Source organism: Emydura macquarii, unplaced genomic scaffold, assembly GCF_026122565.2.
Source record: "Emydura macquarii macquarii isolate MOO-44397 ecotype Brisbane River unplaced genomic scaffold, CSIRO-AGI_Emac_v2 contig_1790, whole genome shotgun sequence".
Lineage (NCBI taxonomy): Eukaryota > Metazoa > Chordata > Testudines > Chelidae > Emydura > Emydura macquarii.
This window is the reverse complement of record NW_027131927.1, coordinates 1,820,432-1,834,095: the sequence shown is the minus strand read 5'-3', so window position 1 is coordinate 1,834,095 and position 13,664 is coordinate 1,820,432. Positions and strand designations below refer to the sequence as shown.

General features: G+C 46.7%; 1 protein-coding gene across 1 annotated transcript in view; it reads right to left on the bottom strand.

Annotated features, from left to right (window-relative positions):
- Positions 1-866: 866 nt before the first annotated feature.
- The window catches only part of ZC3H4 (zinc finger CCCH-type containing 4), a 29,118-nt gene continuing 16,320 nt past the window's right edge, over positions 867-13,664 (bottom strand). Inside the window, exons 5-14 of the mRNA XM_067556572.1 lie at positions 13,511-13,653; positions 13,254-13,350; positions 12,962-13,107; positions 11,623-11,736; positions 11,099-11,210; positions 9,962-10,071; positions 8,819-9,180; positions 7,526-7,926; positions 6,942-7,193; positions 867-5,923 (exon numbers count right to left, since the gene is read on the bottom strand). Coding sequence (XP_067412673.1) covers positions 4,410-5,923; positions 6,942-7,193; positions 7,526-7,926; positions 8,819-9,180; positions 9,962-10,071; positions 11,099-11,210; positions 11,623-11,736; positions 12,962-13,107; positions 13,254-13,350; positions 13,511-13,653 — 3,251 coding nt within the window. The 3' untranslated portion in view covers positions 867-4,409. The remainder of the gene's footprint in view (positions 5,924-6,941; positions 7,194-7,525; positions 7,927-8,818; positions 9,181-9,961; positions 10,072-11,098; positions 11,211-11,622; positions 11,737-12,961; positions 13,108-13,253; positions 13,351-13,510; positions 13,654-13,664) is intronic.

Below are 13,664 nucleotides of genomic sequence, written 5' to 3'. Positions count from 1 at the left end.
CCACCCACTCTTCCAATACGTACTGCCACCATGCCGCTCACATCCCATCCTGGCCTCACATATGCTAGGCTTCCTGCTTACCTGAAAATGTCTCAACCACCACCATCCATTCAACACCACTGAGGGTCACCCTAATGTGGTCAGAACAGCTATAGGTGGCCACAAACCTAACCAAATGCTAGACAGCAGTGCTTAAGGAAGAGGAAGGACAGGCTAGGGTGCTGGACTGGGACTCAGGACACCTGGGTTCAATTCCTGAATCCGTCACAGATGTCAAGTCACTGAACCCGACTGGTGCGTCAATTCCCCGATAACATGAAGATGCCATCTCAGAGGGGTGTGTGAGAGGACAAAGTCCTTGGTTGTGAGATGCTCAGGGAAGAGACACACACAAGCGCTTGGAGAGATAGCAAAGCCACCTTCTCTTAGCAATTGTTAAGCCATGCTACACACTCTTCCCTGATAAATCAATCCCTTTAACCCTGTGGTTATTTCTGTACTGTCACCATCACTCTGATATTCACATCCAGGATTATTGCTATTCTCTAAACAGCACCTGAATAGGATTGGATTAAAAATAGACTGGAAACATGTCTGTGAAGCATGTTCTCCCTACCCCCAACAGTTAAACACAGAAACAGCAAGTCGAGTTTAAAGTCTCTCTGCCATCTTTCATACTGTAAAATGGCCCTGCCCAAGAGGGTGTTGCAATAAAAACGGATGGGATTTTTTAACTCTCTTATGAAAATGAAGGGTTACAACTATTTTGTAGCTATAATTTATAAAGAGCTGTCAGGTAGAATTGCTAAACAAACATAAATTCAGATAACCCAACGCCCGAGCCAAATGAACCAGAAACCTTTAAAATAACTGCATTCTTTAATGGCAGTAATACAATTATAGAAGATTAAAGAGCTCACAGGAGAAATATAGATGACATTTTTGGAAGACAAATGTGCAATAAAAAAGGAAAAAAACACAAAGCCATGCAACAAAACAGTCATTGTAAAAATACCAATACAGTATATACATATTTGCATCAACAACTTCAATTCTGAAATAGTATTTACAGTTTATTACAATCTCAGTTAGAGCATTATTTTTTTCTCTTAAAGCTCTGGCAGATGGAAAAATATTAATGGATTAAAGACTGGTGATGTTTTACGTTATGGTGAATATATTAAAAAGTAGAGCATCATCACTTTTTATAGTTTGGACAGGGTTCAACTTTTTTTTATGTTACAAATGTTTAGGGTTATCTTACAAATGCCACTGAATTTACATCCCTCATTAAAAGCAATCTCACATGGCAGAAAATGACAAATGATTTATTTAATTTCTCTCTTTTTTTGTTACAGTAATATCAGCCAACTCCAAAGCAATGAGTTCATATGTCACACTTCACTGCAGGTTAAAAGCTGAGAGAAAGCATGAGATAAACCACTTCAACAGTGCACTAATACACAGATGCCACACTGATTCACTGAAAATTAGCAAATAATTTCAGGTAGAGATACAAGATGAAATTTGAATAGGCAGTTAAATCTCCAATGGGGACATGCATATATCAAACAGATCAGCACAATCCAGTGGCATCTGGGTTTTCTGGAATTCAGCTGGGTTAAGAGACATTGTTTAGAGTGAATTTGGTACAACCTCTTGCTTCAAATTAAAGCGGGGTGCAGGAAAAAGTAAAAGGAATAGTGTCCCAAGGGAAGAAGACAATTAAATTAACACTGAACATAAACATAACAAAACTTCAGAGTCCAGACTGTTTCTTTTAATTTAAACGAGTTAATTTTGGCATTATTAATGTTAATTTCACATGCACCAAAACCAAACAACACCAATTATCTTAAGAACTTTTTCAAAATAAACTGTAATGCTTACAGCAAAACTGAGTGGGTTTTTAAGAAGCTGTTTCACTGTTTGAAAATTCATCCTAAACCAGATTAAATGGTGATAGCCAGCGTACTGAGAAATGTTTTTCCTCTCTCATACTACTCCTTATGCAGACACCAGCCAGATGACAAGCCACTGTGACATGATGTGATGGATGAATTCTCAAGCCAGAGAGGTACAGCCACTCGAGCAATATTCTGCAATAAAACAGGAAGTTGCAATGCACAATGCATATTCAAAAAAAGGGACAACTTCATGTGCAAAATAACCAGCACCTGGGTGCTGAGCCTGCCTCTCTTTTGGAGAAGGTGGGTAAGCTGGGACAGCCTGGCACCAGACCATCAACTAAGCTGATTTATCACTGCCTGGAGAAGAAGGGTTAAGATACACACAACGTGCCTTTAAAACACCCACCATGATCAACATTTGGCCTCTCTGACAAAAGTTTCAGCTTGTGCCTCAGTCAGAAGAAAGTGCTATGCTCAGTTCTCACTCTAAAGACATTTTCCTATTAGTACCACAGATGTTTACCTGGTTAAAGTGTAAAGAACACACCTGGCTCAGCCATGAGTTCAAAATATTTAACTCGGTTTCCACTATTTCACAGGAGTTGATACTGCATATTGGTCATGTTTAATTGTACAGATCTATGTCTTAATATACAGCTAAAAGGGTGCAAGCATTTTTGCTTTTCCTTGGTGCAGTTTATGCTTTAAAGACACTTTGCATAAAATGTCTTTATCTTCCAATACTTGTGAGCATGTTTGCTACAGGCTTTGCCAGCCAAATACTTGTGAGTGGGGGGAACTACCAGCATTCATGTGACAAATGGCCGAATACAATTAGCTCAACAGCCACAAATCTATTGAAATAACAGGAACTAGGGGGTAGGACACACCTTGACTCAAAAGTAATCACAGAGACTACCAAGGGGAGCAAGGGGTGGAGAAAAAGTATTCATACAGTTTCATCATCAAAGGCAAAAGGATTTTCCCATTTCTGGTATGCAACATATTCTAGATTTAAAAAAAGTCTGTGTATGTGAGGACTGCAGCTTTGACCTATACAAAGAGGCAGCCTCACAAAGATCTAACAATGCACATTTGAAACAGGTGCGGGGCAGAGTGGTGATCAGGAAAATGTAGGCTACAGACTCTCATCTTGTCTGTTGGAAGGGTTAATATACCCATTACCCCTTTTACCCAATGAACCTGCTTGTAGCAAGAACACTAAGCCACAGAAGGAAATCACCCAGATCTTTTTTCCCTGAACAACCATTTTCATAACCACAGACTCTACCACATCCAGTCCATTTTCAAAAGCTTGATTATTTGCCACTCACGTTCCTTGCCCTTTAACTGCTTTTCCTTGCATACACTGAAAGCACAGTTAATCTTTCTCACACTTCCATCTACATGTTTATTTCTAAACACAGAATGAATCAGAAAAAGTATTCGGCATCTCACATCGCTTTTCTGGCTAAAGAATTGAACAGCCTCTCTTTGTAGCGTGGCACTATAGGACAAAACTCTGCATTCTCAAAGGCACTACATGCAGAGTTCACTCATCTCAGCTGGGTGGAGATGGGTTTTCTGCTTGGTAGAGTGGGAGTGGGGATTATCTACTGAAAATCTTAGAACACAGATTTGTGTTTATGGAAAAACCCTCCATACGCAAAATATATACAAGTGAAATCTGATTGAGATTAGTAATTTGAATTTCAATAATACAACTTTTTTTTGGTAGACTCCACAACTTTTTGGGATGCAAATATTCCATGGCCATCCATGGAAGGTCTTGAGAATGCAAGCCCTGTGACAACCCAGCTGGGTCTTACAATCAAAAAACCTCCAGGAAAGGGCATCAAATATTTACCTAAAACAAAAGCAAACAAAACCCCCAAAATTACAAAAATAATCCCACATGGTTATGTTTCCATGGTAATTCTGTTCACTGTACTAGAATTTAAAAAAAGACTATGATACAAATACTTTAGTTAGTTAAATTTTAGATGTGAACGCATATTCCACTAATCCACATGGCTCACAGCTTTAATCTGCTAAACAACACGGATGAACCACATTTCTCTGCCATCCAGTCTGTCACTACCCTTATCCTGAATGTAGTATAGGGGAGATGTTTAGACACAGCCTACTGTAAAGAGAGAGGACAAAAGGGTGGCGTGACAGGTCTGCCACAGCTTCCCAAGGAGATTTTAGACAATTCATTATTTTCCAAGAATGATTTCAATCGCATTTTGAAGGAAAGCTCTAAAACAAACTATTAGGGTAGCCAAACAAAACGGTGGTTATTACTGCACAAGGATACTTTGATTATTCATTTAAAATGCATCTTTGCGACTATATGTTACAGCACTGACCAGAACCAAAATGATTTATATACACGTTATATGGCTAAAGTGAGCACTAATGGAATAAAAAAAAAAAAAGGTTACCCACACTGTGCGCTGCTATTCAATACATGGACGCAAGGCCAGTCCTTTAATACTACTGGCAGAACGGTGACGCTGTGGGGTCAAAGCCCTTAAAAACATCTTTCAGAGACCCAGCATCTTGCTGCTCATTGTCCTGGGCGGGACTGTTCCCTGCAAAAGGGCTGCCTGAGCCAGACTTTGTGGTCTGCTTAACCATGCCATAGACAGAGGGCACAGGGAGATTATGAACTCCGGGCTGAGGTGCAATCTCCTGGGCAGGTGTGGAGGAGGAGGAGGTGGTGGCGACGGCAGAGGCAGAGGCCTTGGGACGCGGCCTGTTATAGCTATTGTATCTGTCTGTCGCGAGCTCAGCGCTCGCCTTCTCGGACTCAGGCTGATCCAGCGCAGACCTGCGCACAAACAGAGGCTCCTTGGCCTTGTTAGCGCTCTTGCTGGCATCTGGGCCTTTCAACGTCGCATTTCCTTCACTGGGAGACTCTGTGGCTTTACCACCTGAACTCGGAGTCCTGGGGTCATATAGGCTAATCCCACTAAGCACACTGCTTTGGCTACTGCCTTTGCTTAGTCCGCCAGCTGACAGCAGCCTGGGATCATAGGGAGCAATGGTGGGAGCTGTCTCACAGCTGGGAGTGGTAGCAGCTGTTGGCTGTGCTGGCTCTGCAGGTTTAGCAGCTCTGGCAGCTGCTGGCTCTGCTGGTTTCTGTAACCTGGGATCGGCTGGTGCTTTGCGCATCCGAGGGTCACTCGGTTTATCGCTCTGGCCAGGCACTGGACTGCCAGACGCATTCACAGTCTTTAATATTCTTGACAACAGCTCGAAGTCAGGGATGTTGGTGCCAGAACCAGTGGCAGGCTCTGCTTGGGCTGCTGCTGCTCTTTGTCTGGGGTCAGAAAGGCCTGTATTTTGGGGCCTGTTAAGTCGTGGGTCGAGGGCAGGTAGTGACTGGAGTGCAGCCGGGACAGGAACAAATTCTTGCTTTGGGATAGGCAGTGGGATCAGATCTTCCGGGCTCCACAGAACCATTCGGGCAAAGTTTGGCTTGTTTAGGATCACATCTTTCTTTATGTGGCTGAACTGCTGTAGCTGAGACCTGGGATCTCGCAGAGCATGGGCCGGCAGTGCGTCTAAGGGGATATTGACCGGTTTGTCCCTTAGTGCTCTTTCCCCGTCCTCCTCCTCAGGAACCAAGGCAGCCTTCTGACTGGCAGCCATGCTGGAATGAGGAGCATCCTGCTTCAGGGCAGAGGTGGGAACGTGTCGTGCTAATCTCGGGTCAGTGGGCCCTGCGTCCCCAGTACTAGATGGCCCAGAAGTATCGGCATTTCGAGACAGCCTGGGATCCCGCAGCACACGTGGATCGGCAGGCCGACCGCTCCCTGCTGGCTGGGCCTTCTGCAGGCGAGGGTCATTCATACCTGATGATGGGCCACTGCTGCTATTGATTTCTCCATGGGATGCCTGGGCATGAGGCCTGCTTGAACTTTGCTGCCTTAGCGTTTTCAATATGGAAGTGACACTACTTCCACCATCATCCTCATCACTGGAATACCAGTTGCCAGTATCACCTGGGAATGAGGAGAAGAGAAAGCATAAGGAGAAAGCAAATACCACAGTGTATGCAACTAAAGCTAATCACAGGGTAAATGGTTCTGTTACAGTCTGCAACTGGTCTCACATTAACAAACAGCTCCCTCAGTCCCTTGCAGCTCTCAATGCTGCAGTGCTAGAAAGGGATCCATAAACATTTAGCAGACACCTCAGTGTTGCCATTTCCTGGATCCTTCAGCCAGAAGCTCTTATTTCTTTAGCATATTCTTGCTATTCTTCATCTCACCTATTTCTTCCTTCATGACTTTCTGTGCCCATCCCAGACCCTCCTTAAGAAGGGAGGTTCTGAATCAATGGTTGGGAGATTTATTGGCAAAGGCCCGACAGCATGTTATTCAGAAACCTGCAGTGCCCTTCGCTACAAAACCAGGAGCCTGATCAGCTACAGAGACCCCCATCTGCAGAGAATATCTCCCCAGCTCCCACACGGGGCCCATGCTGGCACCAAGAGCTGTTTGTTGAGATCACAATCCCTACAGTGGCATTTTTTGTTTCAAGTTTTGTCATTTGTAAAATAAAAGCACAGATCTCACCGCTGGCCTGAGCTGTTGAGTATGTTCAGCGAGGAGCTGGGGATGGAAGGGATGGGACGCAGAATGGCATTCCCACAGGACTGCCAGTTTGGAAAACAGGGAGGATGTCTGCACTCCACAGCATGTCCTAGCCCTCACAGAGAGGGGCTGGGCAAAGACAGATCTGAGATAGGATGTTTGTCTCTGTCACAGAGAGACCTGCAAGCACAGGAATGTTGCAAGCACAGCATGGAAATGCAGATGTTGTGCCAGTGCCCACAGCCCAGGAGGAGGAGGAAGGCAGAGACCAACTCCAGCCAACCAGAAATGGTGCCAACGGACTCTGGGAGGAAACAAGGCATGACCTTCTAAGCCAGGATAGCAGGTTAGTCTGGTGTGGGACCCCAGGAGCATCCCTCACGGACACATGTTTGAACAAAGGAGTCAGTGCTCTGCCACTTGCCTTCTTCGTTCTCCCGCTCCTGCTTACTGCTCTCGGCCAGTCTCCGAGCCCTCTCCTCCTCTTCCTGCTGCTTCTGCTGGATCCTCAGGTACAGGGCTTTCTGGGCGGATGGCAGGAAGTCAGGGATGTTGGCTGATGGTTTGTGTAATCCTGGAGCCCCTCCTTCACACAAGGAGTCGGGTTCCAAGGACTGGTCAGGGAAAAGATGCTCTCCCAGAGGCTCTTCCATATCGTCATAATTCCCATAGTCCTCTGCCATGGAAAGAACAGGGCAAACATTCACAATCACAGCACACTGAAATTATTTCTCATCCAGCCGCAGACAGCAACCAACTCTGAAGAAAGCACTAAAAAGAGGCTTCCGCCCATGAAACCAGCCAATGTTTGACTCTTATCTGCTGTGAGTTCTGCCTAGTCGCCCAGAACAGCACATGAACTGGTAATGTACCAATACATTAAGAGAACACAATTAGCTAAAACAGACCAGGCCAACATGGCATCTCCAGCCCTCCCTGCACAAGAACAACTCCTGTCATTCATGGTAAATAGAGATATCCCAAGGACAGCTAGTGAGAGGGATGTACCTGGGTCACCCATCAAGCCAGGGTCCATGTCCAGGCCCTCTTGCTGTTGGTAGAAATTATCGTAGAAGTTTGGTGCAGGTGGGCCAGGGGGCATCATTCCAGAGTGTGGAGAATCGTCTGGGCCGTATGGCATCATTGGGGGCCCAGGACCCATTGGGGGCCCAGGACCCATCCCTGGGCCCATAGGCATATCCGGGTGCATATCTGGGTGCATGTCGGGATGCATATCCGGGTGCATGTCGGGGTGCATGTCGGGATGCATGTCAAGATGCATGTCAGGGTGCATATCCGGATGCATGTCAGGGTGCATATCTGGATGCATGTCAGGGTGCATGGGTCCTGGCATAGGCCCAGGTGGTCCACCAGGCCCAGGGAAGCGGGGTGGTGGTGGAACTGGGTGCCTGGAAGAGAACACAGGGAAATTTAACTTTTAAAATGCAAACTTGAGATCAGTCCCATTTACCTAAAAACAGCAAGCAGGGCATACAGCAGTGTCCCCATCAGTACTAGAGGGATAGGCACAGTGATACAGGGAATGCACATTACTGCATGTGCTGCTTCCTGTGGGCACGGACCAAGTCGTTTTAATGTACCCACCAGAGGAGCCCAGTCTGTGCGCAAAATTCAGAAAAGCATCATTTCCACTCAAAAGGCTCCTACTCCCCATTTCTCCACTTCAGCAGCCAACTCTGCACTGCAAAGTTTCAGTGACACCAGGGACTACATCCCCTGGTAGCAGGATGCTGAATTCACACAGTGCTGCTCCCTCCTGGCTAGACAACCACACCATGGCACAGAGTTCTTCTTGTGCAAGGGAGACAGGCTAACCTTGCAGCAAATCAGATGTCAGGAGCAGAACCCTGACTGGCCTAGTTCAGACCCTATCCATAGAAAAGAGAACAAGAAACACATAATGTTCTGATTACACAGTCTGAGCGAGTACAAGTTCCTTTTCACCTTGTACTGTGTCTATGTCTGTGTCAGATCTTATGAGATGCATGTAGGGAGAATTTTACTACTATGCCAGTAACACTAAACAAAGAAATTCCATGTATTAACTACATTAAATAACTACTAGACTACAAGTGGGAACTTTTTGCTTGTGACTGTGTGAGGCTGTGGATGAATTTAGGCCTGTAAAATTACTTTAAGACCCTCTGAGAGAAGGGTATGAATAATGACCTATCAACTGCATACGTAACTCCCCACCACCACCTCCTATGCCTGACTTTCTCACTGAGCATCATTCCTCCCGTGCATCTGTAGGTAGTTGCAAGGGAAGGTCATGCTTACCGCACGCCTAGTTTCTCCGCCAGCTGCCCAGTGGGCCGTACCACAATCTCAAACAGAGATGGGATCTTCTTATACATGTCCTGCTGCTGCTGAAGCTGCTGTGGTGAGAGAGGCTCATGCAGTGGAGGTGGCAGCTGTGGTGGCCCTGGCGGTGGAAGTGGGGGTGGTGGAGGAGGTGGCGGTCCTCCAGGAATTGGCCTGCCGTTGGGAGAGGTTGGAGCTGGCGGTCCAGGAGGACGAGGGGGTGTGGGCAGCAGGCCCACTCCGGGTGGAGGTTTTGGTAATGGATTGATACCCTGCTTCTTTAGCTCTTCAACTTCTTTCTCATCTTCTGCACCTGCCTCTGCATCATCGGCCAGCATCTGAGGGAGAGATAAATGAGTGCATAGCCCACCAAGTGGAGAGTGGGTAGGCCCTAGAGAGAGCAGTAGAGAAAAGCACCTTCTCCGTGACTATGATACAGTGTTGGTCGGCTGGAAAAGAGACAATCATACTGAGCTGAGCCCTCACACCACTGCTCTCACAACCCCACCGCCACCTTTCCATTTGGCTACTGTCTTCAGGTTCTGAGCAATCACTTTAGTGGCAAGAAAAGGGAGCAGCCATGAGTGCTTCAATGAGTCAGTCAAGCCAAGCAGAACAGGCAGGTTGTTCTCCATTTCTGGAGAGAGCCCATAACACATTCAGAGATCTAGTCAGGGGTCTGACTGAAGTAAATGAGTTTACATGTTATAAATATAACACACACACATAGACACAGATAGATGCCCACCAATTACGGTGTCACTGGGGATCTGAAGGGTGGATGTTTTCAGCATTAAATTGCAGCACCACAGAAGTCAGACATGGGTCGGACCTACGGGGTCATTTCTCTGCCAGCACAGGATTGTCTCCTACTGTACATTAAACTAGTGTTTAAGCAAGCTGAAAGCATCCCAAATGATGGGACTTGTATTCTGCAGCATCAGACCAGGCTCTCTGCACTTCCCTTTTCAGAACTGAATCTCAGAACTCCGAATTACACCCTTGCTACACCACCTTAAAACCCCCCTCTTTCCTTGCTGTGAAAGTCTTGCACGGGCAGCATATCAGCTGAGGCAAGAGAGTGCTCGCAAATGAACCCACGTTAACATTTCTTCTTACCTTGTCCAGGAGCTCCCGCGTTTCGTCTGTGAGTGGCTCATGGGAAAACATGCAATCATCCCCGTTGATACAATTCCCAGTGGTATGGAACAGTTTACAAGGAAAGTCACGTACAACGTATTAAGGAAAACAAAGCTGTCAATGGGCAGACAGGATATTTTTTAACAATGCTGCACCAATGGGTCTGAAGTGGTATGTTCTTACTAAGCATGTAAAATCTCTATGGTCCTGACACAGAAATTAAAACACAACCAACCGCCCCACACCCCGCATTTTTCTTTTCAAAAACTCCTGAGAACCCACCTGCTCTGTGCAGCTCAGCCGCCGTAAGGACCCCATTCCCGTGCTTACTTCATCCTGTGTAGTCTGCAAGCTGAGCCCACCTTCATGAACATGAAGCCACTCATCACGTCCCCACAGCTCTCGTGTGCTGTTAAAAGTCTACACATCTTAAGGTATACGTCTTCCACACCCCCACGGCTAGTCCTTCACTCCCTCCCTCCCCCACTGGGAAACATCAGTGCAGATCTTCAGCACAGGACCCTTCCCTTCCTTTCTGACGCGCGTCACTGAGCAGTGACATAATTAACAATGTGTCTGTTTAAAGTGTTATCACTGGCATCTGAGTCAATACCACTGAAATGAATGGGGCAATTCACACCTCAGTGCTCAAGCTCAGGCACAGCTGCATAGGTTACACTCAGGGCAGTTCTTTCTCCCATCCCAAAGTCATTGTTTCAGGCTCTCGGCAAAATCAGGCAGAGTCCCTGTATCAATTAACTCAGATCCCAATGTGAAGGATTTGTCTGCAACTCTAACAGCTAGAGACTGACTTTTTTAAAAACAAAAGCGGAGATTGAAGAACAAATGAGAGACCTGTCTACACCCCCAGCTGGCCCTTCACAGTCCCCTCCCCCAAGTGGGGTGCTCCCCACATTCTAGGAACCAGTGTCATACAGGCACTTGCCTGTAGATTGTAAACCGCCTGGTGCAGGGACTTACTCTTCCGGCCCACTTTTCCCTGGTGCACAGGCTGGCCTGGCACATACCCTGCAGTGACACAGAACCAACAAGACTGACTTAAAGCCATGGATCTCCATGGTGACTGGGAACCCAGTGAACAACAGGAAAGGATATCATGCATGTAAGGGCAATTCTCAGCCCTCGCACAATAACCGGTGATGTAAAACTTGCACAGTTCCCGTTTCTTTGGTAGTTCGATGTCATGGCTGAAATTGCAATGCTCCCCCTGTAGAAAAAGTACAACAACCCCACTTTATGGAAACAGTAAAGCATACACACTAACTAACGGGGGCAGCAAACACCTACAAGGCGCTTATTATGGAATTGACTCTGCTGCGGGGTCTGATACTGAAATCCTTGAAAACGGGGCTCTGTGTACCACTACTATATCTTGTGCGTTTAAAATGGGAGAATCAGTAAGTAAAGCAACTGAGTGTCATAGATTGGTGTTTGCACGCTTGGTTTCCCTTACACGCAGTGTAAGTCTCTTAGCACCCAGCACGTGATCACTTGCAACATATATTCTAGACTTTAGGGCAAGGACCACATCTCTCTGTCTTGTACAGCCCTGAGTGCATTTTAGGGACTACAGAAATGCCTAATACTCAAGCCAAGACCAGAATTAATTAATTCCTTACCCAGGTACACCTGCCTTCCACAAAGTATTTGCAGATAACTTTTCCTTTCTTATCTGACTGCTGGTGGGGTTTATCATGGTCGTTCCGCCTGTAATTCCCACTGCCGCCTCCATCCTGTAATAATTGAAAGGGTGTAGTTAACAAGCCCGAAGAGGCAAATCGGAGCCAGGGAAAGATGTTAACCATCTCCCTACACTATGCATTTCAAAGTGCACATGAACGTCTTGCATGAAAGAGCGAGGTAGGGAAAGTAAGACTCTCAGCCTGACCGACTGTAACACAGCTAGGTGGAGAGCTGGATTTAAACTGGTTTGTCCATCAACCCATCAGATTCTGAAAAATTCATCCTGACTGAAAAAGGGATAATTGCCAGGGAGGCCGGGAAAGACCCATGTTTACACTGCTGGGTAATGCACAAATATGAAGTCTACACTTTGGGCTCATTTTAAGCTATTTCAGAGATCATCCTTTTTGGTGGGTGAGGAATGGGGGTCGTTTTCTGACTGAAGCTGGCGTAAGGTCAGTGCACACACTTGATGACATGCACTAATAAAGGCTCCCCTCATACTCCTCCCTCTTTTTAGCATTACTTGGTGTTAGTCAAACAGTGCCAGAGAGCACTTCTCATCCCAGACAAAAACAGGCCGAGGAATCCTTTGAAAGAAGGGAGAAAATCAATGCCCGAGGTTCAAAATCAGGCTGCTTGGAAGCTTTTCTGCCCAAACACAGGAGTATGTGATCAATCACCAGCCTCCTGCCTGTTGAAGTGCAGCTAGGATGAGAAAAGTGGCTAGATAAAAGGAGCTCTGTCCTCTTGGCAGATTTGCTCTTTGTGATGGTTCAGTGTCCGCTGGTCACTTTACTAAGCAAAATCAACAGTTACTGGTTTTACTCCTGGAAGCCCTGCAGAGCCCAACCTGGTGGGAGAAGGAGCTGGGTTATGCTCTGTCTGTGCCGCATCATCAGGACTGTTAATTATTTCCCAAGTTCTGCACTCAATCGGGTTGCAGAAGCCCGAGGGCTGGATCTTTACTCTCAATGATGATGAATGAGACAGAAAGAGGTCAGCTTGTGGCTCTGAGACCAGGCCAGTATGCAGCACTGACAGACAGAAAAAGCCATCTTTACGTGCAAGCTGAACGAGTTTGTTCTGGGTGCAAAGAGCCACTGGGCAGGCTCAGAAAGCACAAACTTCAGTCCTAAATTTCAATACATCCAAGTGAAATTATTTCTGCAGAAGCCTGTCTGGAATGTCGGAGAGAGAGAAACCCCATGTGCATGATTCCACAGGTGACCCAACTGCAGCAAGACCCCAATGAGACAATGCAGAGCTGCTTACCCCCATGTCCTCATCATAGTAATCGTCATCCTCGTTCATTCCACCACCTTTCCCCATTCCACTTCTGTTCCCGCCTCTTCCTCTTCCCCTGCCCATCCCCTTGTTTCCTCTCCCTCGGGAGCCACGCCCTCGTCCCCGGTTTAAACCTGAAATAGAGCAAAACAACATCATTTATACTTTTTACCCAAGTAAAACCCGACCATTACGATACAACAGGCTGGCTTTACTCTCCAGACTGTGCAGAGCACCCAAGCACCATTTAGTTCACTCTGCTCTGGGCTCAGGCACGTACCTCGCCCTCTGCCCTCCTTGCTCCTCCGGTACTGGTTCAGCTCTTTTGAATAGTCATCGTACTCCTCATCACCCATTGGCTCTTCGTTGTCACCATACTGCAATTCAGAAAGAAGAGTGATCAGTGACCCAACTCTTGCTGGAGGACCCAAGGCTGATGTTCCCCCACACTGTTTCTGGTTCCAGAAAGGAATGTTCTCTCCCCGTAACACTCCCCATCTCTGGGGGACTCACACACAGTTCAGTAATAGGGCTTACTTCCATTTCTTCCTCATATATTTCTTCCTCCTCCTCCGGATGCTCGCCTCTGCCTCTCCCACGGCCTCCTCTGCCCATCCCTCGCCCTCTCATTCCACCTCTGCCTCCACGTCCTCGGTATCCTCGGCCTCGGCCTCGACTGCCTGTGAGAGCA